The sequence below is a fragment of the Liolophura sinensis genome, chromosome 13 (genome assembly GCF_032854445.1).
Source record: "Liolophura sinensis isolate JHLJ2023 chromosome 13, CUHK_Ljap_v2, whole genome shotgun sequence".
In the NCBI taxonomy this organism is placed as follows: Eukaryota; Metazoa; Mollusca; class Polyplacophora; order Chitonida; family Chitonidae; genus Liolophura; species Liolophura sinensis.
The window spans coordinates 12259965-12286697 of NC_088307.1; the positions used below are offsets into that span (position 1 = coordinate 12259965).

Here is a 26733-nt window from a genome sequence, read left to right on the forward strand (position 1 = left end):
CTAACCAACTGAACCACGTGGGCCCCGCACTATATTTAAACAGCATGTATAGTACAGATGATGGTTCCCTCTCCATTGGGGCATAGGGGGTGCTATCTGAGGTCACTGAAATCAAAATTTTCCTTTTTATTTTGACTGCTTTGGTGGGTTAATAGTTAGAACATCTGCCTCAAAGTCGGGAACCCAAGATCAAACCGAGGCAGGGTCATACCAAAGACTTTAAAAATGGTACTTGTTGCTGCCTTACTTGGTGCTCAGCACTGAGTGGTTAGAGCAAGGAAACAGGACTGGTTGTCTCAGTGTCAGTATAATGTGATTGGGTGAGGTGTCATGTCTGGTGTCTTCGGCATGATACTTCAGTGGTGGCAGCACTTTGGCGATATGGACTAGCTCTGCATGCCACAAGAAGACACATTAAATGTACACATACCTAATGACTCTTTGTCGTCATATGACTGAAACATTGTTCAGTACCACGTAAATCCAGAAGCATTCAGTCATTCATTCCTTTTTGTTTTTGCCACAGATTTAGGGTTATTTTCTGCTTCCGGTCAGTACCGAACTCGAGCAGAACGGATCCAGGCGATCAAGGACACGGCTGCGACTTTACAGAATCGTCTCCAGGCGGATGCACAGAGATTAACCGAGTCGGGACCAACCAGACAAGGTTTGTGATGTCACACATAAAGTGGCCAAGGGGAAGGGGCCGATTCCACAAAGCCGTTTCTGACTTTTTGTACAGCCGTCTTTAAAACTTCTTTACAATGCTTAGTTTTTGGATCCTGGAAATATATATTTTCACACATTTATTTTAAGATTTATGGGGTGGTCAAACTTTCTTTCAAGTTCTAACATCGTATTTCGTATTTTGATTTAAGTCAGAACTGTCTGTGTTGAATGAGTCTCATACTCTGACAGTCTTTAATTTGCTTAGTGACCATGATATGGTGGAGTTTATTTATTTATTTTTTTTATTTTTTTTTTTGTCCGTCTAGCTTAAGCCCATCCAGATCTCACCCAATTTGACTTGTAAACTTTAACAAAAGCTGTTGATGCATTTTTTTTTTCAACCAGTATGCCGTGGAGGAACTGATTTTCCACAGCAAATTGGGATTTACCACTGCACTTTTAAAATGACTTATTTTACAGGGTTAATGGTGATAACTGGTGTACTTCCATTCAGAGCTTGGTGAACAATTAACCATTTATACCCTAATTCATCAACCTCTTCTACCACCAATGCCGTCCAGTATTTTGAAACATTCTAAGAAAACTTTGGAATACAGAAATATAGTCTTCACAGTTTTATGAAGTTTGCGTTTTTATTGACACAGACAAGTGGTTTATTTTCATAATGATTGTGCGCATAATTTCCGCTGAAAAAGTGTTCTGGTGGTTGAAAAGGTTGAAGATTTACAGGTATATGTACCTGTCTCCTATGAGCCTCATTGAACGGGTTCTTGATTGTGAATTATTTGTATGAAAACTGGATTTAATGACCAAGGCAATTGAGTTAACAAAACCTTAATTTTCCAGATCTACAACAAGTACAAGGGAAAGCATGTAGACATTAATTTAACTTGGAAAAAAAAAACACTTAAGTGACCCATTAAGGGTTTGATGGATCATTCAGAGTCACTTGAAGCATACTAAACTTTAGGTGAAGTATGGTAGGAATTATTCAGACTATTACGAATTATTCTGGTTGCGTTACAGCTTCCTCTCTCCCAGGGCCCTCTTCCCAGCCATCAGCCTTGAAGCCACGCTGGGCCTCTGTGTCGGCACAGGGTGCCAGTCGAGCTCCCGAGGGAGATGTTCAACCCACAAGGCATGAGAGGATAGCTGGGATCAACGATGACTTCACGGTGTTCAGGTCTAATCTACCAGGTTAGCAAAAGAGATGCGTAGTTATTTACTTTCCGCTCTCAAAATGCTGAAATATGCACCGATGTTTGTGTTTATTTATTTATTTTTTTTTCATTGGTGTTTGATGCCATACTCAAGAATATTTCACTAGCTTATGTCACAGCCAGCATTATGGTGTGAGGAAAATAGGCAGACCCTGGGGGAAAACCCACGGCTATCCGGAGGTTGCTGGCAGATCTTCTTACATACACCTGGAGAGCAAGCCAGCTTGAGCTGGATTTGAACTCACAGCAACTATCATCGAAGAGATGCTCCTGGGTCATTGCACCGCGCTGGCGTTTAAGCCTCCTAGGCCCCTCCACAGGTGTTTGTAATCCTTGAAATCACTTTAACCTTGTTTTTCTTTAAAGACTTGAAAGTCGAAAGTGGATATTTTTTTTTGCAATGTTAAGTAGAACAATAAATAAGATACCGAAAAAGAACAATAATTTCCACATAAAGGTTTGCACTTTAACTGCATGATGCTTGCAAGTTCTGGCCTAGGCATCACAAGACGATCTTAGACGCCAAACTTAGTGATTAAACTTTCGACTTAAGTGATCCTTCTTGATTCTGGGGCCTGGAAAACATTTCCAGTCATGGTTCAGTCTGAGTGTTTGTCAGGTATCTGGCAAAAATTCACTCGTAAACTTCAACGCCATCATGTTTATGAAAATTCTTGATAATTGTGTTAAAAACACCGATGAATGAATCGATTTTTAATACAGGTGTGGAGAGCCTTTCAAGCCACCTTCAGCGCGTGGAGCAGAACAGAGCACAGGACTCTGCTGCAACACGCATACAGTCAGCATACAGAGGACAGGCAGTGAGGCAAACCCTGGACTGGAAACTCCCCTCTGGGAAGTCTGTGGGTTCCAAGATACGAGGTGCAGGCAGGGTGAGGAAGGTACGGCTGAAGGACATTACTGGTGTTTGTAGTTCTTCTGCTATTGGATAAATCCTTTCATAATTTACAAGATGAAATGTTAGCCTTGATGCTTAGATTATCCATGTATCATCAAATGTACCCTTCTCAACACTGAACAAAAATAACAACAACTAACAACATACCAGTCCATTTAGATGCCTATGTTCTAAACTCTAGAGCACCCGCCCCATAAAACGGTTGATCTTGGGTTCTTTAATCGAGTCATACCTAAGAGTTTTCCCTCCTTATTCTCATTACTAAACTTGCAAACAGTAAACGTGCTTTTCTGTTATTCTGCAGAAAAGTTCTACTCTACAGGGTTAAGTATTATTTATGCCCCTGATGCGGTTTTGTAATGGTTGAAGGATTTCACTATTTGAGTCACACCAGGATTCGAACTCGGGCCTCAGCAGCTGAAGTCCAGTTAAATCCCCACTTAAATCCTTCCCCTCTCCCAAGGCACACCCATGTTCACAGGCCCAGAACCCCATGCTTCTTGGATCCTGTTTGGTCATGGCACCATTGTAATGGCAGAAGGATTTTACTACATGGGTCACACCAGGATTCAAACTTGGGTCTCAGTAGCTGGAGTCCAGTGTTCTACCAACTGAGCTCAATGGAAAATCGCCTTCAAAGCACTGGAAAGCTGCTCCCGTTAGCATTTTAAATCCTTCTTGAAACTTCCACCTCACCAATGTAGGGACTTGGGTTTTATCAATGAAATCCCAGCACTTGTAACAAGGCATAAGACTTGATTGTGTCTCTCTATTCCACAGGAGAGGTATCAGGACTCAGATGAAAGTTCCACGTTCAGCGACATTACAATCACAGATGACTCAGAAGTTGAGTCACTCGCGTCTCCTCCAAAGAAGGTAATCATTTATTTCTCCATTACTACATAATTGATTTACAAGTGCAAGTGGCACATCAGCAGTGTTGTGGCAATATCATGTCGTGAGAATATGTAAGAACCAGGAAATAGTTTAGAGGATTTAAATGTGAGAATTCCCTAATTCCTCAAACTTTTTGCATATGAAAGAGCATCTTTCAGTGCATTTTATGCACATTTTTTATTTGATTTTGGAGGCAGAACTACATTGGTTGGACTGGCCGATTGTAGGACGTCGCAAAAAGTAAAATTGTATCAGTCTACACAGAATAATGCCGTCAAAATATGCTTGAATAAAGACCTTGCAAACATGCGAAAAGACTGAAGAATTACAGTAGTAACGAAGAGTAATGACTTATGCTTCTAAAAGCATTTACAAACACATCTAATCTAGTATTTGGTTTTCATTTTCTTAGTATTGGAAATAGTTTGCTTATTATGACTCTGATATTTTGATCTCAGAACGCCTCTGTCAAGATCTAAACATGCCTCTGAAAGTTTCTCAGGCGCGGTGGTTTTGCCTGGGTAAAATATGGATTATTTCTTAAAGGTATTCTTGAATTGGCGCCAAAGTATTGATGCTAAACATGTAAGCATAATGCACACTCACCGTAATCATGCATCCCACATACTTGTTGGGGTGGGAAGGTCTGGCAGCAACCTGCAGGTGGTCGTGAATTTTCCCCCAGGTTCTGTCCAGTTTCCTTCCACTGTAATGCTGGTAGCTGTTGTATAAATGAAATATTCTTGTGTACGGCGTATAAACGCAAATCAAATAAAAAAAATAAATACTTGTTTCATTTTGTAATTAAATGTGATGTTGCAGCTTCTGCAAAGTAATGTGAAAGTGTGATTCTAGTGTTTGGTGTTTGATCCAAGGACACCAGTGAACTTTTCTCTGATTTTGCCTTGACAAAAAAAAAAAATAAAATAATTTAAACTCCTAGGATACAAATATTACCATTAAAATCGCATAAAGAATTTTACTAAATTCAAGGTTCTGATCCAGTGCGTCACAAAACGGTTATTGTTCCTGCATGCTTACAGGAAAATGACTTTTTAATGTTCACACAGGATAATTATATGTGATAAACATAGTAAAATATTTTAAAAAATGGAGTCATGAACTAAATGGGACCTACATGTATGTCTGTAAGGTTAACATTTAATGTGGTGTTTGATGATAATTTTCTTGCAGATAGGATCTGGTTTATTAGGACGAGATTACCATCCTGGAGATAAATATCGGCAGGAAGTTTTAGAACAAAACAGGGCAGAGCGTGACCCCTTGCCTCAGACCAAGACGTGGGCATCGGCGATACATTGGGACAAACCAGAGGCCGACCCTTACAGCACGCTAAACGTGTTCACTCGAAAATACCAGCAGACTGAAAGGGGTAAAACATTTGTCATTTAAATGCAGTAGATAAGTAAATGTATACAGACGCACATTGAAAAGGTAAAGGCGATTTGGGAACCATTCTACGACAACCAACCATGGTAACTGAATGGTGTTCTTCCCTTAGGCAACATCCATACGGCTCTATGCCCATCTTGGTCATAGGCCATAACTGAGTGTTGTTTGTCATAGGCCATAACTGAGTGTTGTTTGTCATAGGCCATAACTGAGTGTTGTTTGTCATAGGCCATAACTGAGTTTTGTTCCCCATTGTCAAACAACTTTGTTCAGTAACACATTTGTAAAAAGCAGAGTAGAGCATTCTCCTGGACATTTCCTTGAATTTCTTAATAGAGAAAACATATTTTCCATTCTGCAGGTTGACAAAACAACAAATACATGTAAAGTATTGGGCGTACTCATTATGTCTTCACTGCTCACCAATGTTAGGTTTGACTCAACCCTTCTTTGTCTGGATTATATAAAAATTTCACTCACATTGTTTAACGTTATCAAAGTGTGTTATCATCGTACATTAATAAGTCAGAAGTGAAAATGTCATATCTGAATGCTGCTACATCGTTACAAAATCTGCCTTCATCTAGAAAACTAACCTGTAAATGTGCAGTGTGCTATAATTAAACGTTTAAACATTTGAAAATCAGGACATCTTGGTTAAAATTAGGCTCCTTTGGAGATACAAATGAATTTGTAACATTTTGGAAAATTATGGAATCTTATTGAAGTTCAGGAGTTCAAACAGTACAATAAACTTCTTTAAGGCCAGTCCACACGGACAACATTTGTTGTGGAAAATGGGATTTTCAGCTCCAGGTGTGAAATGATCAGGAATATTGGTTACCTGCACAAGTTGCCCATTTTTGAAGATTCCAGTGGGGAAAGATGGTCAAGTAACCCCAAAAAGTTGTCACATTGCAAGCATCCTCCATTTTGTGTGTACACATATGACATTTCCATATGTGGTGATTGATTGATTTAGACGACAACAACTCACAAGATCCAAATTGCCTGCACACGTGCAAAATTTTTTGGTTACCGTTCCATAGTAAAATTTGAGGATTTTTTGTTGTCCAGATCAAAAAGCCTCACTTTCGGCAAGAAATGTTGTCTATGCACTAGGCTTTAATGTTATGCATGTGTGAAATACTAATGGCCAGTTCTGATCAAATGTAAGCAGTGTATCCAGTTACGCATTATAGCGAAACAGCGCAGAGATACAGCATGAGTCAATATAGCTGAACAGTGCAGAGATACAGCATGAGTCATCATTATAGCTGAACAGGGCTGAGATACAGCATGAGTCATCATTATAGCTGGACAGTGCTGAGATACAGCATGAGTCATCATTATAGCTGAACAGCGCAGATACAGCATGAGTCATCATTATAGCTGAACAGTGCAGAGATACAGCATAAGTCATTGTAGCTGCACAGCGCTGAGATACAGCATGAGTCATCACTATAGCTGAACAGCGCAGAGATACAGCATGAGTCATCATTATAGCTGGACAGCGCTGAGATACAGCATGAGTCATTATAGCTGAACAGCGCAGAGATACAGCATGAGTCATCATTATAGCTGAACAGGGCTGAGATACAGCATGAGTCATCATTGTTGTCTTCATTCATTCGTATAATCCCATCTCAGGAACTACATTCAGGGCGGTTTCTTCCCTCCATAGTGCTGACCGTCGCCGTATAAGTGAAATAATCTTGAGTACGGCACAAAACACCAATCAAATAAATACATTCAGGGCTTTTGGTGTTGAAGTGGTAAAATCTTCTTGTCCAGCTAAATGATGTGCAAAGAAACAGGTGAATAACAGTTTCCATGTTATGTTCGCTAGAGAGGCTAAAACCAGCTGGACTGCCTGTAACTTCTGACCCGGTGAGAGAGCGGCTTCAGGCAACAGATACTGCGTATGAAACTCAGAGAGCAGGAGAGGTTCCTCCCCATGGCTGGAGAAGCCCGGTTGGTTTGCGTGAGACTGTGAAAGAGGCAGAGACAAGACGGAGTGAAACAAGACATGTTGAGACATCAGGAAGACCCGCCAGTGCTCTAGACGTTGCCAGGTGATGAACTGTTGTCCTGTGGAAGATATTGTAAATCTTCAATGTTTTCACGTTAAACCCCAAGCACTCACTCACTCACTCACTCACTCACTCACTCACTCACTCAATCTTTTCAACCTCCAAAGCACTTTTTTGTGTGGAATTTATGCATACAATTATTTTTAAAACTGACGCTAAAATATTTTTTTAGCTTCCTAACTTTGTACAAAGTATTTCTCTTAATAGTTCTCTGTGTGTTTCAGAATGTTGCAGAACTTGTTGAAAAAGTTGAAGAATTAGGGTACATTAGGGTGTTTGATAAGAGCTCTCATTATGAAATGGTTGCCTTTTAAGTGGGTAGAGCGTGCCTCTGTGGTTCAGTTGGTTAGCGCGCTAGCGCAGCGAAATGACCCAGAAGCCTTTCACCAATGCTGTCACTGTGAGTTCAAATCCAGCTCATGCTTGCTTCCTCTCCGGCCGTATGTGAGAAGTTCTGTTAGCAGCCTGCGCATGGTCGTGGGTTTCCCCCGGGGTGTGCCGGTTCCCTCCCACCATAACGCTGGCTGCTGTCATATAAGTCAAATATTTTTGAGTATGGCATAAAAAATCAAATAAATAAATGAGTAGATACATGTACATGTACCACATCTGCTGGCTTGCCTGCAAATTTATTTTGGTGTGTAAGGGTTTGAACTGATAAAATGAATTCCTCTAAATTTCAACCTTTTTGACTTTTAAAGCATTTTGTTGAAATTAAAAATTCGAAATTGAAAATATAAAAAAAATTAATATGAAAATGACAATATTATAAAAATAATTGGTTTGTGTCTGTGTCACAAAAGCTGAAAGCTTCATAAAACTGGGCTAATTATTTCTGCACACCCCGTAGTTCTCTCAGAATATTTTAAATTATTTATGGAAGATTTGGCTGAAAAGGTTGAGGAATTGGGGTATGTAATTTTTGATATTTAGACATTTTTGAGATACATTTCTATAGGTCTTCGTTTACATAATTATGAGTGAGTGAGTAGTGAGTGCTTGGGGTTTAACATCATACTTAACAATTTTTCAGTCATATGACAATAAAGGAATCCTTAGAGTGCATGTAATGTGCCTCCTTGTTGATTTCCACCATTCTTTTATCTAGTGCTGCTTCACTGAGAAACCTTACCGAAGGCAAGTAAGGTGCCCCGCCCGAGCCATTATACCGATATGGGCCGAGCAGCTGTTGCACTATCTCCTTCATACTGAACGCCTATCGACAAAGGTGTGACTTGACCCAGGATTGACCCTCGATCTACTGCTCCCAAAACGAACATTCTACCTACTGTGATAACTATAGATGAGCATGAAATATGCCTGTCCCACTAATGTTTTGTGGATGTTTTTTCTCGACAGGACTGACGATGTCCGATCTCGACTGGCTTCTGCTAGCTTTCACCCGACACAAGATAGTGATCATGAGGACAAGGAAGAAGACGTGACCATAGAGGGAGATGACTCTTACACACAGTCATTTGACAGGTAGGCCAGAGTTAATCCCCCTGACCAGTGAGTTCAGTTTCAGTATCCTGAAAAGTGCTTGCCTACAGAGAAACCTGTTGCTAAAATGCATAGTTACTTTTATTATTAGTTTTCTGAGAGTTACAATCATTCATATATTTTGTGGCTGTCTATTTATTTGTACCATTTTGCACCATTTTTACAGCTCAGGCAGTTTTTTTTTTTCCAAAGTGAAATGATGACATTAGATTCAAACATTCCAAAAAGGTGTGAAAAAAAGAGATAGTGTACTGATGTTCTTTTGCCAGCTTTTGTGTATTGGAAATTTTTGGAAGAGCAAAAGTCTTAATTTAGCTTAAATTTTAAAATTCTAAATTTTTGGCATTGCACGATCATGACTATACCTGTAGCTCCACTTCAGGGTGTTCACTCTTTGTGTGTACTGCCAGAGCAGACGCCTATTTAATATGAGTCATAACACTTTGTAGAGTTATTGCCCTTTTTGTGACATTATAGTGAGGTTTTTTTTTTTCATGCCAACACTGTATTTGAAGAATTGCTTCAATTGGTGGCCTGCCACGCCAGCGCAGTGCAATGACCAAGGACCCTCACTAATGCGGTCGCTGTGCCGTATGTGGGGAGATCTGCCAGCAACATGTGAATGGTTCTGAGTAACCCCCCCCCCCCCTCCCAGGTTCGGCCTGGTTTCCTCCTGCCATAATGCTGGCCACTGTGGTAATATTCTTGAGTATGGCACAAAACACCTATCAAATAAATAAATAAACTAAATAGCATCACTTAGGAGATACAGAGATCCCTTGTATTGTAAGAATCAGCATTAAAACCCTGTGGAATTGTTAATCTGTTAATCACTCTTGTTATTTGACAGTGATCATGATCCAGTGGCTCAGAGCTATGGGAACCAGGTGGAATCAGTTGTCAAAGAAACCACAAGGTCACATGAGGTCAGGCATGCCTTTCCTTCCTCCCGCCAGGAAGACTCCATGGAATCTGATGTATCCAGCATGGTGGACGAAGAGTTGCCTGATTTCTCTCAAAAGGTGAGATAGATGTGTGTTTATGTCCACTATGGCTTGAACGTCTGGAGTGCATGAGGATTTATCAGTTGTTATTCGTTGTGAACTGGCTGGAAATGGGCTGGTTATTCTCTAGATGTACTGAAATTGTTGAAGACGGGACACTCTAGCACTTCAGTAAGCCATATATAAATGTTGAAGTGAGACGTTGAAGTAATGAGAAATGAAACAAAGAGATAGTCATAGCACAAATTTGGATATTGTCTAAGAGCATGAACTGAGGATAACTCAATGGTATTATTATGTAATAAAAAAAGTCACTGAGTAGTGGACTGTATCAATGAGTTATCTGCCCTTAGACAGCATTCAAACGGCGCTATAATATGCCATAACTGAATGTTTTTTCCCATTGTCAAACAACTTCGTTCAATAACAGATTTGTGAAAATCAGAGTAAAACATTCTCTTGGATATATCCTTGAATTTCTGAATAGAGAAAACATATTTTCCATTCTGCAGATCAGACATGTCAGAGAAAGTGTACTGGAACAGTATAACAAGTCACAGGCTTTGCCTGATAACCTATGTTTGCATAAAAATTGCAGGAAATATCATAATGTCTCAATTTGTCCATCCAGGAAGAATTATTCTTTGTACCAGAAGTTTGTAGTCATTTTATCTTTGCCAGAGAAACAAGTTTTTTAATCTTTGTACGTTTGCTGCCAATATTAATATAAGGTTCAGTTCCATGTATAATTAATTACATTTAATTCAGTACAACAAGATCAGTTATAACAATAGTATTTCCCCCCTTTCTGATGCTGCTACTTTACAGTTGTTTAAAATCTGTTATCTGCAGAAGAAATAAATCTGTTTTCTCAATTAAAAAATTTTGAGAATATTCAATGAAACATCCCAGAAAATATTATTTGTGATTCTTGATTTATATGGTTTAATATAATGGTTACTTTGGTTGTACTGCTTGTAGATATCGACTGCAAGTAGAGGAGCAGAAGACCCCAGCTCCACACAACACCCCCCTCGCTTCTCTCCAAGTGCTCTAGAGAGGAAGATGGCAGCAGAGTTAAACCTGCTGGAGAGTATGGAAGAATCCATGCGGCAGATTACAGGGGTGGAGAGAAGTAGAGCCGTCTCAATGGCTCAGCAAGAAACTGTGTCCCTCGCCCAGATATTGAAGGTAAATGTGTGTTTTGAGAGAAAGTGAGGAAAACCCCCAAAATATTATGCCAGCAGAAAAACCATCATTAGAAACTATTGGTGGTTTTTGTGTAGATTTTTTTCATTGACCTGAATCACGTGAGGTCAGTTGCTTGTGTTCATTAGGTAAGCACTATAGACTTTATTTGATATTACTGTATGTCATTGATTTGGCACCAAAGTTTTGTAATCTTTTACTTTTATATTACACACTCAGTTATTTTGGATGTTACATCTCATTTTTGTCCTAAATTTCCTTGTTATTATTATTGAACAATCTGTGAGGGTTGATGAATTCATAATAGGGACTGAGACACCAACAGCAAAAAGTTGCAGTGGGAGAGTCCAAATCATCATAAAAGCACTTCTTAGTTATATGCTCTTACTCTGTGTCCATGTTCTTTTTTGCCTGTTAATGCTTTATTATCATTCATACTAAAGACGAAATAGAAGAGGACATTGCTGTGCGTCTTTGTGAAGAAGAGAGGGAGTTTTTAAGAGTTTCCCATGACATACAAATAATCTTTCCTTGTGTTGGACAGTCACGCCAGCAAGCCCATGAATTAGAGATGAAGGAACTTCAGCTCAAAGCGCGTCAGGAAACAGCAGAGGCCAGTCTTCAGCTGGAGGAGGTCAGAAAACGCGCTGCCGAGGCAGCCCAAAACGCAGCGCAGATGATCACCATGGTGAGAGGAGGGGATGCGAGCCAGTCTCTTCATGAGTCGAGACGCAGACTGATAGAAAGTCAGACAGAAGTGGCCAAAGCAACTGCTGAAGCAACACGGTGTTTGGCAGAAGCACGAGGCGGCGTTGTTGGCGTGGGGAGTGACATCGGGAGAAAGGTCAAGGTCAGTGGTTGTGCTGAGATTTTGTGCTGGAGTTCAACATTACGGCCACAGTAATGGAAGTACATACACGTATTCTGAACAAAATGTTGAAAAATCAAAAATCAAAAATCCTCAAAATCCTCAAATAGCTCAAGATGAAAACTGTCTCAAATTGAGCGTAGGTCATAACAAAGATGATTCTCTGTCGTGCAGAGATTCATAATGTTAGACGAGTTTTATCCACTTCAGTGTTTATAAATTGAATCTAATACATTTCACACTTTTAGATAGTATTAGATTACCTCAATTTTTGTCAACCGCTTCAATGGCCTAACGGTTAGAGCATCCACCTTGAAGCTGGGAGTTCCAGGGATGACACTGGAGCCGGATCATGCCAAAGATTTTAAAAGTGGTTCTTGCCATTGCCTCGCTTTGCGCTCATCACTTATACTTCAGTAACGGCAGCACCTTGGTGGCATGGACTCTCCCTGTCCCAAAAAGACAATAAATGTACCTGCACTTAATGATTTCTCGTCATCATGTGACGGCAAAAGTGTTAAGTATGACATTAAACCCCAAGCATACATACATACCTTCAGTTTTTGTTAAGGTCATCACCCTTGTATTTTGGTCTTCCTTTATATTAAAACGTTTACATATCCATTGTTAATACATCTTTACTGAAACTTTGTTGAAAACGACGACCAGTGTGGTGTGGCTACCTGTGATGCCTGTATGTCACGTGATTGAAGATTCCTCAGAAAATATGCCAAAGTTGTACACCAACTACTCCAGTCTCCTTCTCTTCTGTAATCTATGAATTGACATTTAAATTTTGTTGTATGTTCCCAGACTAGTGGAAAGCCTGGTGTGGAAGATAGAAATCCAGTTCTGAGCAGCAGGTCCGTGTCAAAGTCTACGGTGACATCGAGCTTCTCTCGAAGTTCCGATGAGTACGACAGCATGACCAAATCACCAAGTAACACGCGGTCAAAGGCTCGATCATCAGGGTAATTATTGTTTTGGGACAGAGTGATGGTCTGACTCAGTCTGATTCTAAAGAGGCCGTAAGTAGTAAATGGACCGTCAAAATATATTTGTTCCCAAGAACTTGGTTCCTTTCACCATTGATAATCAGCTTGTCCGTGGAAGAATCTGATTAATTTGCCTCTGACAATGAGGACAAATTAAACTTTAACATTCATGGCCCAGTTGTTCAAAAGTGTATTGGCTAATACTGGTCTTAAGGTCATATTTTATATTTGAAGGAAAAGACATCTAAAAATCGAAGTAGGTATTACTAAATAGACCACCTAAGACTTTACATAAAGGTACTGTCATTTAATTTTTTAGATTCTTGTGAAAAGAGTTAAAGGAGCTCAAACAATTGAATTCTGTGGGCTTTATGGACCAAACAGTCAGAAGTTAGGAACTCTGACGTCACAGGAAGTTTTTTTCAACTTGAATCATGTCTCTGAATGTTGGAATAACTGTCTTTACCCATGAGTGAAAGATTACTGAAATAATGTTCCCAAAAATTCCTTCCTTCTGGTGAACATTAGAAAAAAACAGGTGATGTGACGTCAGACTTCCCAGATACCGTCAGTATGGCTCATAAAGCCCACCATAGTTTTCAAATATTTGAATGCCTTTCAACACTCTTAAAAAACTCTGAAAAAATAAATGCAAGTATTTTTTACACATAGTTTTGAGCTGTCTATATGATGAACCTTACTTCATATTTTTTTTTTTACTTTCTTTTGCTTTAAATTTTTAGTCAAACTCAGCAGCCAATGCAGTTCTCCAAATTCAAAGTGTAACAGCGGCAGTTTTAGTTCATATTTAATATAATGTTGCACAATTTCTTTAGGCTAAGTACAAACTTGAAGACTTGGCTAAAAATTAAATCTGGTATTAAGTCTTTAACCAGTTTTGAACCACCAGGCCCTGTTAAAGTCAAAATGGTTTGTTAAATTTCTTGCATGAGGAAGTGGTTTTAAGTGTCCAGGGTTTCAATATTAAAATCTAAATCAAATAGAAAAATAAAAGTCTGCCATAAATCATCATGAAATTCAACCATTCACAAATCGCATGTTTTGGAATATTACACTAACTTATTGGTCTGCACAAAATAATGCCTTCAGGATGTGCTTGAATAAACATCTTTCACACACATGAAAAGGGTGAAAAATTACGGTACCAAAACAACACGTTTTAAGCATTCAAAATCTTGTGAATTCTTGATGATGTCTCTGATGTCACATCACCCAAATATACACATATTACACCCAAAGTAATACCTTACTGGTCAGATTTGTTGAGGGTTTGAGGTGAGGGTAGGATTTAATAACAAATGTGGATTCTCATAAACTAAGTTGTCTGCCTTTATTTACCCTCCTACCACCCAATAGGAGCCTGATATCAGAGAATGTGGTAACGGCCAATGACTCCCTGGACCACCCTCTGTCCTCTATCAGGACAGCCAGCAGTGCCGAGGCCAAAGATGACTCCAAATCTGAGAGTATTGCTGAGGATTTGTCCTACGCTAAAGGTGAGTGGATGTCTGTTTAAATCACAGCAGGTTTTACTTTTGACAGGAATCCAGTTCTCCCCATGACTGCTGTAAACAAAAGCTATTGTAAATCTTCAGCCTTTTTGCATGTGTGCAAGGTGTTTATTTAACCATATTCTAAAGGTTTTGGCGTGTGTAGACTTTTTTTGTGAAGCCGTGAAATTGGTCAACCCGACCAATTTAGTTTTGTCTCCAAAATCAAATGAGAAAGGCGCATAAATTGCACTGAAAGCTGCTCTTTCGTGTACGAACAGGTGGAGGAATTACAGCATGGGAATCTGCCTGTGTAAAAAATAAAAAAATACTCGTACATAACAAAATATTCTTTGTTTCATGTTGTTACAGTTACATGTTTGAACATTGAATCTCCAGAATGCTTTGTATTTGGACAACGGTCATGGTAGATTCTGGTGGATTCCTACAAAACAATTGGCTGGGAATCCACTTAGATTCTGGTGACGAAAAAAAATAATGGCCTGCATAGAAAGGGATCAAAAGGCAGGTTTCGAGATACCACTTTACAACAACAGAGTAACTTCCCTTTGTGACGCGATGTTAGTTCAATTGGCCAAATTGAACATGGGGTGGTATACAGGATGTAGAAAACTAATTAAAAACGTTCAAGCTGATCTTCTGAATTATATTCCTGGATGGAATTGGGTTCACAGTGAGGCAAAAAATAATGATTTTCTGCTGTGATTTAAACACAAATACTGCCTTTTTAAAAAGATAAGCAAGTAGGAAACTGAAAACTTGCACAGCTTTAGAAACCCTTGTATTCACTGAAGACAACGTTTGTGTAATATCCGTTGTTGTTGTCTGAGGCCACACTGTAACTCGACATTTGTCGTGTGTCGTGTAGGATCTGTAGATGAGTACTCCATGAACTTTGACGAGTCGCTCACCGAAGATGAGGTGGAGGAGAAGTCCTTCAGAATGGTGTTGCCCTCAGAGAGTCACCGCCGCAAAGCCAAGCATCAGCGCTCCCAGTCCGATGTGTCCGTGACATCTGAGGATCAGTCAGGTAGGCGGGTACAAGAGTTCAGATACTTTCTCCACAAAAGGCTATTTGATGCTCTGTCGAAAGGCTATAGTTTTCTGATACGAGTGAAACGTGACATAATTCATGTTTATAGCCAATGAATGGTCTGTACGAACAAAACGCTTTGGCATACAAGTGCAGATTTTCATTTGTCGAAGTGGTGCGTCTTCATTATTTTTCAAGTATCACACACACATAGGCAGGTTGTCGACAACCGAGCCTCGTATTTTCAATCAAATTATTTATTTATTTATTTGATTGGTGTTTTACGCCGTACTCAAGAATATTTAACTTTACACGACGGCGGCCAGCATTATGGTGGGTGGAAACCGGGCAGTGCCCGGGGGAAACCCACAACCATCTGGAGGTTGCTGACAGACCTTCCTACGTACTATCAGAGAGGAAGCCAGCATGAGCTGGACTTGAACTCACAGCGACCACATTGGTGAGAGACTCCTGGTTCATTACGCTGCTCTAGCGCGCTAACCAACTGAGCCACAGATGCCCCGCAATCAAATTAAAACTACATCAGAAATACCTAGTGTCAATGATCACCCACAAAGGGAATAGGCTCCAAACCTAAAACTCAATCTCTATCAGCAAATGTGAGAAAATTGGGCCAGTATTCACCCTCCCGTTTCGTTCACTCACAGTAACTTTGTTACAATCATTTCCATTGGTCATTCTGGATTATCTTAAGTAGACGAGAGGCTATGAACCTCTGCATGGGGAGAATAAGGGATTGATTTATTTGTCTATTTACTCTCCACAGAGGAAGTAGGCGAGAGGCTATCAACCTCTGCATGGGGAGAATAAGGGATTGATGTATTTGTCTATTTACTCTCCACAGAGGTAGTAGACGAGAGGCTATGAACCTCTGCACAGGGAGAATAAGGGATTGATTTATTTGTCTATTTACTCTCCACAGAGGAAGTAGACGAGAAGCTATGAACCTCTGCACAGGGAGAATAAGGGATTGATTTATTTGTCTATTGACACTCCACAGAGGTAGTAGACGAGAGGCTATCAGCCTCTGCACAGGGAGAATAAAGGATTGATGTATTTGTCTATTTACTCTCCACAGAGGAAGTAGACGAGAGGCTATGAACCTCTGCTTGAGGAGAACAAGGGATTGATTTATTTGTCTGTTTACTCTCCACACAGGAAGTAGACGAGAAGATATGAACCTCTGCATGAGGAGAATAAGAGATTGATTTATTTGTCTTTTTATTCTCCACAGAGGTAGTAGACGAGAGGCCATGAACCTCTGCATGAAGAAAATAAGGGATTGATTTATTTGTCTATTTACTCTCCACAGAGGTAGTAGATGAGAGGCTATGCACCTCTGCATGGGGAGTATAAGGGATTGATTTATTTGTCTGTTTACTCTCCACAGAGGTAGTAGACGAGAGGCTATGAACCTGTGCATGGGGAGAATAAGGGATTGATGTATTTGTCTATTTACTCTCCACACAGGAAGTAGACGAGAGGCTATGAACCTCTGCACAGGGAGAATAAGGGATTGATGTATTTGTCTATTTACTCTCCACAGAGGAAGTAGACGAGAGGCTATGAACCTCTGTACAGGGAGAATAAGGGATTGATTTATTTGTCTATTTACTCTCCACAGAGGAAGTAGACGAGAGGCTATGATCCTGTGCATGGGGAGAACAAGCGATTGATTTATTTGTCTGTTTACTCTCCACACAGGAAGTAGACGAGAAGCTATGAACCTCTGCACAGGGAGAATAAGGCATTGATGTATTTGTCTATTTACTCTCCACAGAGGTAGTAGATGAGAGGCTATGAACCTCTGCATGAGGAGAATGAGGGATTTATTTATTTGTTTATTTACTTGATAGTTGTTTTAGTGCAGTACTCTACAAGTTTGCACTGGTACGGTGATGCTCAGTTTTATAGGTGGACAAAGCTGGAGCGTCAGCTGTAATACATTAACGTGCGCTAAATTACTGAGGATTTTCCCATTTATGATGTACAGATAGGTACATCATATTGACGGAAGACAACATAGATTAAAATTATCGAGGTGAAAGACGGGGCCTCCGTGGCTCAGTTGGTTAGCGCGTTAGCACAGCATAATGGCCCAGGAGCCTCTCACCAATCCGGACGCTGTAAATTCAAGTCCAGCTCATGCTGGCTTCCTCTCCGGCCGTAAGTGGGAAGGTCTGCCAGCAACCTGCGGATGGTCGTGGGTTTCCCCCGGGCTCTGCCTGGTTTCCTCTCACCATAATACTGACCGCCATTGTATAAGTGAAATATTCTTGAGTACGGCGTGAAACACCAATCCAGTAAATAAATACATAAATCATATTTACGGAAGACAACATAGATTAAAATTATCTAGGTGATAGACAAATTTCTCAAATTGAACAATAGACACCACTTAGATAGTGGAGAGGATATGGGTTCTATGTGGGGTCTCACTTGAAGAAATCTAATATAGCCCCAGAAAAGGCTGAGCCAGGGTGATGTTGACATGGTTGATAGTCACGTGCCCTCATAAGTCAAATTCCTCGCTGGGCATTCAGCATGAAGGGGATAGTGCAACTACTGGTTGACCCGTATCAGTGTAATGGCTCGGCCGGGACAGCTTACTTGCTTTGGGTAAGGCGTCTCAGTGAAGTAGCACTAGATAAAAGAGCGGTGGAAATCAGTCCTGCAACAAGGAGGTACATTACGTACACTCTGAGGACTCCTTTGTGGTCATATGACTGAAAAATTGTTATGTACGATGTTAAACCCCAAGCACTCACTCACTCATTTGTAAGTCAAAGGCTTGATTACCAGGCTCTGACATTTAAAGCTATCCTGTCGTGCCTGTGTTCTTTTGTTTTCATTTCCAGCACTTTTCAGTGAGGCAGCATTGCAGATACACCAGTAAAATAAATAAATACAGTGAAACTTGCCAACACCAACATCTTGTCAATACTGAACCTTTCATAAACAGAAATCTGTTCAAAACTGGCATCTTCCCACAGTACCAAGCATAGTTGGTTTGACTATAATGCATGTTTTTGTTTTCTTATCAGTGGCTTCTGGAAAATTTGGCGATGACTTCAGCTCCCTGTTTATTGGTGAAGATTCCTTCAACAGATTTACCACAGAAATGGTCAGTCAATACATGAGGGAGGAGGAGCTAAGGGCCCAGCATCAGGTATTATCATAATGTCCAACTGTATTTAGTAGTAGCTGATTATGCATTGGAGGGCCTATGGGTCAAGCACCAGTTGTAATAAACATGTGTGACTGTATTTAATAGCCAAAAAAAAAAACCTTAAAAATTTAAGCAGTAGTTTGATTAGGCTAAGATATAATCTCAATAAAATCTAAATATTTCAGGCAGTGTGAGGAAAAAAACAAAAATTTGCCATCCAGATGGTAACATGAATACTACAAAGGTTTTGTTGCCATTAAAATGGATTATTTATTGTAGCACATGTAAGAGGATCTTGCCACCCAGTGCCAAGTTTAGGAACAGAACATTTTTTTTATGCTGTTTATTAATTAAAATTTTCAGTGAATTTCAAGACATTTCGACCTTATTTTACTGTTACCTTTTGTTGGGGTCACAGGTTTTGGGGTTGTCTGTGTTATAAAGTCAGATATGTAGGAAAATGCATGTGTAAAAACTCTAAGGTTCTCCATATATGCTTAAGGCTTAATTATATATTAAATCTAAATGATATACATGATTCTATAATGGTAATTATACAGCTGACGTTTCATATTTATCGTTATAGGCCTCCTTATTACATCTGCGTGAGAAGGCACTGCGTGAGAAGACCAAGGCTGAGTTAGCCTGGCTGGATCAGCAAAAAAAGAGGATGAGAAACAAGGGTTCCGACGATGCTTATCCGCAGCTGAAGAAACGTCAGCGTGGAATTATTCTCAAACTGGAACAGGAACAGGCAGAAATCAAACGGTTACAGGAGGCGAATTTGGCAGCTTCTAAGGAAAGACAACTCATTCTGAAACAGCAACAGGAGCTTCAACAGTTGAGAAAAAGTACCCAGAATGTAAGTTGAGATAAAGTACCTAGGATGTAAGTTGAGAAAAAGTACCCAGAAGGTATTAAAGTTGAGATAAAGTACCCAGAGTGCAGTAAAGTTGAGAAAAAGTACCCAGAATGTAAGTTGAGAAAAAGTAACTCGAATGTAAGTTGAGAAAAAGTACCCAGATTGTAAGTTGAGAAAACACACCCAGAATGTAAGTTGAGAAAAAGTATTTAGAATGTAAGTTGGAAAAAAGTACCCAGAATGTATTAAAGTTGAGAAAAAGTATCTAGAATGTATTAAAGTTGAGAAAAGTACCTAGAATGTATTAAAGTTGAGAAAAAGTACCCAGAATGCAGTAAAGCTGAGAAAAAGTGCCCAGAATGCCATAAAGCTGAGAAAAAGTACCCAGAATGCAGTAAAGCTGAGAAAAAGTACCCAGAATGAAAAAGTACCCAGAATGCAGTAAAGCTGAGAAAAAGTGCCTAGAATGCCGTAAAGCTGAGAAAAAGTACCCAGGATGTGGTTAAAGTTGAGAAAAAGTACCCAGAATGTAGGTTGAGAGAAAGCATTAAAGGATATAAGTTGAGAAAAAAGTGCCCTAAACATGTAAAATGTAACTTGAAGCTGAGACTGGGAAAAAACGCTGTTAATGTCAGATGAGAAAAAGTGCTGATCTTTCAATAGCACCCTAAAATGTAAAGGGAAAAGAAGATCCCTATTGACACTTAAATTGTGTTGACAAGTTGAGAAAATGTACTTAAAACTTGATGATAAAAGTGCTTAAAATTTGGAAAGAGCACTAAATGTTTGAAGAGAAAAGCTGCCTCAAATCGTTATTATAGTGGAGAAGAATTAGATGTATACATTTCTATTTGTCTGCCTGAAGGTAACTGTGAAACAGTGTGAGAGAGTATGAGATTGATGTCTGACAATTTTTCATTTTACGCTCAGACGTGGGATAAGGTACAGGGTGTGCGACCAGCCCGTGGGAATCAGCCGTTTAGAGCTTACCACCGTCGGGAGGACGTTCATACAGAGGATGAAGTCAGTCTAGCTGTAAGTACGCTTATAAACTTCTGAGTGAGCATCAGGATGGATGCTCAAAATGGGTCACAGGCTGTACAAAGATCATGATGATTTTTGGCTATGCTGCAACATTGTGGACCTCAGCAAAAGATCAGGGTTCGCTTCGGTTGTATTTTTTGAGTGTAATTCGGTGGAAATGGGCAAAATTTGTGTTGTTGAGGTTTAATTCTATCCTGAAACTGAGGGAGACTTGCTGTTGTTCATCTGGTCTAAGCCACGGATGGGCCAAGCATACTCCATTGCACTGTTGGCAGTGATTTGACTTACAATGCCAATTCTTGTATTATTATTAAATTTAATGAACTTGCCTTATATCTGCATATATAATGGAACATTCGCAGAAATTTGAAACCTCTACCAGTCCAATTCCTTGTAGAGGGCCTCCGCAGCAAGCTCATGCTGTCTTCCTCTCTGGACGCACGTGGGAAGGTCATGCGAATGGATCGTTGGTTCAGCCCACGTTTCTGCCTGGTTTCCTTCCTGCCATCATGCTGGCTGTCGTTGTATGAGTGAAATATTACGGTGTAAAACAACAACCAAATAAATCATCAAATTTCCTTGAAATTTCACCCAGATTTTGAACTGGTGAATTCACCATGGCATATTTGTTAAATTTTTTTTTTGATTCTTTTTTTTTTTTTTTTTTTTCATTCAGGGAAAAAACTGGGGTAAACGTAAATATTATTTATCGATGTTGTGTCTCCTATCTCTCATCAAGGTGATAACAGTAGTATGCGTAATGTTATTACCTGTTTGTGTAGAACAATTTCTATATACACATATATGTATACTTTATCTAAACCCTGACGTTTCGATTATGTTACAGTTGGAAGAAGGGTCTGATGCCAACATAACCAAGAAAGGTTTGTTCTGTAATTTACAACTTAGGCCACAAGGATTTTATTTTTTGTTTTTACGGGCAAGTCAACAGAAAAATATTTAAAAAAAAAAAGGATTAAAAATAAATCTGAAAATCTGTCTTTTCATTTCACCTGCTATTGATATTTGTATGATATATATGTATTTCAAGGCTCTCTGCATGTAAATGTGCCTTAAACAGGAAAAATTGCCGGAATAGTCCACATTTAGTTTTGTTTTTATATCCTTCACCAACTGTAATGAAGGATTTATTCTGCTGTAAAACAACAATTGAAATTGATGTGGCCTTACATGGCTGATTGGCCTATTTTAAAGTTTATCACAATTTCATTTTTAAGGCACCTCCTCCATGATAGTGTTTTCTTTACCCAAACACTTTTATATGTGTATTTCTTCTCACCGAACTGGATATATATGTATATATCTCCCTTTTATAATACCTAGGTGTATATTCCCTTTAATCTATCATGTACTTTCTTTTTGAGTTTGAACTGCATATCCCCTTATTAGGCAGCATAATTTTTGTTGCTTGATATTTGTCAAGTTTTTAATTTGAGTTTGAATAGTCCCTGTTACAGTTTCTGTATTTCAGGGTTGATGTTCTGTTTCAGTTTATGCTCTACTCACAAACGTAACCACTTCTTATTAATTAAATGTTCTGTGAAACACAAAACAAAATATTGGAAAAAGGACAATACATACATATATTTATTTATTTATTTATTTATTTATTTATTTATTTCATGGGTGTTTTACCCTGTACTCAAAAATATTTCACTTATATGACGGGGGCCAGCATTATGGTCGGGGGGAACTCCACAACCATCCGCAGGTTGCTGACAGACCTTCCCACATACGGCCATAGAGGAAGCCAGCATGAGCTGGGCTTAAACTCACAACGACCGCATTGGTGAGAGGCTCCTGGGTCTTTACGCTGCGCTAGCGCGCTGAGCCACGAAGGCCCCCAATACATACATATATGTTGCTGCTCACTATAAATGTTGACAATGAGATGGGAATTTTTAATAATGAGCTCGCTGCTGTCAGCAAAGTATTCATTCACATTCTAATTAACCCCAAAAACAGCTGAGTTTTCATTCGTGAAAATCTTTTTAAAGTTTAGTAACATTAGGTAGAAGTCATAGCATCCATTGTATAACAAACACACTCTGAAGTCTTTCAGACATTCAGATTAGACAGAAAGGTGTCTATTTTTTACTGAGAAGCTGCTCAAAATAGAGTACTGTAGCAGCTCCAACAAATGGCACAAGGCAGTACATGACTAATGAAGGATTCTTGGAGAATTTCGAAGAGAATCACCTTTTGTCATTTGTTGGCATTGTCTCAGCACTGTACAGTTATGTGTTTGACAGCTGTCAGCAAACATTGAAAAGAGTTAAACCAAAGAACCCTGAACTAAAACAGTTACAGGTTTAGCAGAAAGAGAAAACTGCGGGAACACCAAATTATTAAAAGGTCCTGCTGAGACTGAAGAAAGGGGGATTGTTTTTGTAGTAGTTATGTCTGCCAGCCTGTAACACATGGGGTAAAGGGTGGGAATGGGTAAATGGGAGGTCTTTGTCATATTTGGCTGCCTCAGGGTGTGGATCTGTATGGGAAAAATTCTTTGAGTAATATTAACAGTGCTAAACCATGACATCCACTAAATTTGCTATGTCCATTTATATGTTCTGGGCTCCCTCCGACCATATTGTGGCCGTCGGCGTATTAGTGAAATATTCTGGACTACAGCGTAAAACACCAATCAAATATGTAAATAAATTAATTTATAGGGCCTGTGTTGTTTTCGATCACCAAAGGGGTAATGTATATAGCTATGAGGTTTACAACTGATAAGGCACATGTACAGGTAGCTACCGCCCCGTGTTGTGGTAGGCTTGTCAGTGGAGTGGTGTAGATAGACGGTGGATTTTATGGATTGCTGGTGATATATTGACACATGTCTCTAAGACCAGTGGTTCATTCAGCTGTCAGCCCTAGAATAGGGAGCCGGTTTTGATTTAAGTCGATGCTTGAATTGTGGTGTTTAAAGGTTAATTAATTTTTTGACAGCATGAATTAAAATTTCAACCACTTTAACAGCTGTTCCCAATATGTTTATACAAACACATTTATATCAAAATTTGAGCCCCTTGAGCCATAAACTATGTGTGCTGACGAGGTTGTAAGATGTAACTTGTGTATAAATAAAAAATCGATTTGTGTAATCAGCCTCTAGATGTATGTCCCTGAACAGTGGAAAAATTCATTGTTTTTATTATTATCTGTGGAAGATGATACCCGGCCATACTTTTTCAAAGGAAAGATTTCTGAAGAAAACAAGCAAGAGTAGCATAAAAGACTGGAGTAAAGAGATTTTTTTTGGTACAGCTGGGATAACGATGTAAGAACCTACATCGAAAGGTCACCAACACAATAAATCCAGGAATTGTTATCCATAAGTAATGCCTCTGTCAACCTATACCATCCCAATTCCTAAATGCCTCTGAAAGAATACAGCTGTACCTGTCTGAAAATATCAAAGGTACCTGAAAGGCTTAGTTTTGTGGGGTTCAGGATGTGGCCTAAGATATAAAAGAACATAGAAGCTACTCAGCTTTCTTCTTTGTGTGTAAAAATGACTATAAACTACAGTGTTCTGAGATCCCAGTTCTCAGCCCGGAATTTAAATAGCCTGCTGTGGCAACATCAGTGGTGATAACTTGTTTTGGGGAGAGCGGAACCTGGGTTGCAAAGCTGGTCCCACGATCCAAGTTTGTATATCAGTGACGTCATTTTCGAATATTCCCAACCATTGACAGAAAACATGCATTAAATAGAGGGGTTATTGAGAAAAAATTGCTCAAAAATGAAAAAAAAATTTCATTTGTTTTTTGGCATGTCTTTCTACACGTGCATTTTGCCTTAAAATCACACAGTGTTTTATGGCACTTTTTTATGTATCCTTGTGCACTTTATAAAACTAGGTGCATGTAAACTGTGGAGGTAATGGATCCAGGTCACCTTTTAGTGATAAAATTCAGAAAGTGCTAAATCTACCTGCAATTAGAGGATAGGCCGTACAGGTGATTTTATAAGTCTGCTAATCCATTAAGATCTCCTATGAACAATTTAGGCAGCTGTTGAGATCACATTTTTGGGGGGATTAAGCTCACCCACAGGCTATGATAGAACAGCTTTTTCCCTTAATGTCCCCACCACCACCCCCACCCCACCCCATCACACCACACCACATCAAGTATTTTGCTAAGCCACCATTATCATAAGTGGTACCTCTGCCTGTGTAAGACAAGATAAAAAAGACAGTAAAGTTATGACTGCTTTTAAGCCACTCCTATTATAAACCCATGTGTCAATCAAATTCTACAACAGCCAATCATATAGGTCCATCTTAATTGTACTCATCAAAGTGACATGTAAAGGTGTGGTTTATGTTTATGATATTACTGGATACAATGTGTATGTTTTCAGATATACTTCTCACTGTTGTTAATACAGTCAGACACAGGCTGTAGCTATAGGTTTGCACATTAGGGTATAAAGCATTGAGTTTATTGTAATGTACATCCAATTTTCTTCTGGTATTGAGAAACTGATGTCTTGATACTGACATGACTGAGGTAGTAATACTAGTGAGTATACTTTACTGAATATTTTTCTTATTTCCTTGACCGTTTACAAGCTAGTATGGAGTGTTCAACTGACTGGGAAATGTTGCAATTGCAAGCATTTTTTTCCAGTTAGGGGTATAAAGGAAGGGTTTTTATTTTATTTTTGAATTTCTCAGTTTGTTTAGTTATAACTTGACATATCGGAAGGTAAAGCGACTGCCTTCCTTTTGTATACATGTGTATGTGTAAAAAATATTCAGTGAAATTTTATGTTGAAATGCAACAGTAGACAAGCCCTTCAAGAAAATACCAGTGTAAAGTGCCTTTACTCAGCCCTTTACCCTCACTCTCATGCCTTGCCTTTTGCGAGATTAGTTTCAATGCCGCCTTTTGTTATGAATTTCGGGTTAAGCACCTCGTGACGGGCAGTGTTTTTATTGAAACAAACAGGCACATTCCACAAAGCCATATCTGACTTCAGTGTAAGTCAGAATGTCAAATTACGATTTTTAAAGCTTGTTTTCCAGCCCTAGACATTACTGCTGTCTTAAAACAAATGTGTCAACATTTCAAATTACAATACCTAAAACTTAACATTGTCATGAAGTTTTAAATCTAGAGTTAATTATCTAAATTAGAAATGGCTTTGTAGAATTGAACTCTGCCAGGTTTCTTTCAATCAGTAATCTGACTATAGGCACCTTCTTGTATTGTCATGACACTTTAGAATATTCGAAATAAAATAATATTTGCATTTATATATATATGTATATATATTTATATCTTTTTTCAGATATTAAATCAGATTCAGAAATTTATGCGGAGCCCAAACAAAGGAAGAAATCTGAGAGCAAAGTGATGACAAAGTTAAAGAATGTCCATTTGGATCAGAGGTAAGTTGTAAAACAACGCAGCTCTGTGAGTCAGATGATAGAAGCAGACAGAAGTTTTCACTTTACTGAAGAACCAAATCACAAATTCAAGTAAACCTCTTATTTCACATGCGAATAACATGCTAGCACCGTATTCGAGACAGCGTGTTACTGAAGGTATGAGCTTGAGTGGTGAATAGGGTGATATTCATTATTCAAGCAACGAAACATGAATATAATCCTAAGTTATATATTGCCAGTACGTTATTTGATATTCAAAAATTCAGTGTGGCTCTAGCATTGATTTTCGAATAACAAATTTTGTGCTAACTTCTATATTGTCAGTACGTTATTCGCGATTCGAATAACAAATGTGCTGCTAGCATGTTATTCGAATAACGAATATTACACTAACTTCTGGTTGCCATGGCTACTTCTCAGAGATTTCGTGTGACTTAATAACAGTTTTTTTTCCATCACAGTGCAAACCTGAGAAAAAATATGAAAATGTTTTATATTTTATAGCATTCATGAACTTATCTTTTTCGGTTTCTTTGTGTTTTGTTCATTGTAAGTCTGCAACATTTTTTGTACCCCTGCAGCATTGACTGCATTGGAATTTAGTCTTCTGATTGTTGTGAAAATGAAGCAAAAATCCTTTGTTTTTGTCACTACAGCTGTAACCTTAAAACATAATACTGTGCATACATTTTCTCGGCATGCCATGCTTCTCCCAGGAATGTTTCATAATATTAGATGGAGTAGAGGTCCAAAAGATTGAAGAATTTGGGCGGTTTTGATAATGATTAGCAGTAGTGTTATTATTTTCCTAAAACGCCAAGGTAGTTAGCTTGCTT

At 39.0% G+C, this 26733-nt stretch overlaps 1 protein-coding gene across 1 annotated transcript in view; it reads left to right on the plus strand.

Annotated features, from left to right (window-relative positions):
* Positions 1 to 26733, plus strand: part of LOC135480868 (centrosome-associated protein 350-like) — an 82266-nt gene that overhangs the window by 41249 nt on the left and 14284 nt on the right. Inside the window, exons 17-34 of the mRNA XM_064760797.1 lie at positions 527 to 667; positions 1717 to 1887; positions 2634 to 2812; positions 3610 to 3705; positions 4921 to 5119; positions 6989 to 7214; positions 8592 to 8717; positions 9586 to 9757; positions 10721 to 10930; positions 11493 to 11798; positions 12630 to 12787; positions 14189 to 14328; positions 15212 to 15373; positions 18442 to 18566; positions 19153 to 19428; positions 20359 to 20463; positions 21320 to 21356; positions 25798 to 25897. Of these exons, the coding sequence (XP_064616867.1) occupies positions 527 to 667; positions 1717 to 1887; positions 2634 to 2812; positions 3610 to 3705; positions 4921 to 5119; positions 6989 to 7214; positions 8592 to 8717; positions 9586 to 9757; positions 10721 to 10930; positions 11493 to 11798; positions 12630 to 12787; positions 14189 to 14328; positions 15212 to 15373; positions 18442 to 18566; positions 19153 to 19428; positions 20359 to 20463; positions 21320 to 21356; positions 25798 to 25897 (2929 nt within the window). The remainder of the gene's footprint in view (positions 1 to 526; positions 668 to 1716; positions 1888 to 2633; positions 2813 to 3609; positions 3706 to 4920; positions 5120 to 6988; positions 7215 to 8591; positions 8718 to 9585; positions 9758 to 10720; positions 10931 to 11492; positions 11799 to 12629; positions 12788 to 14188; positions 14329 to 15211; positions 15374 to 18441; positions 18567 to 19152; positions 19429 to 20358; positions 20464 to 21319; positions 21357 to 25797; positions 25898 to 26733) is intronic.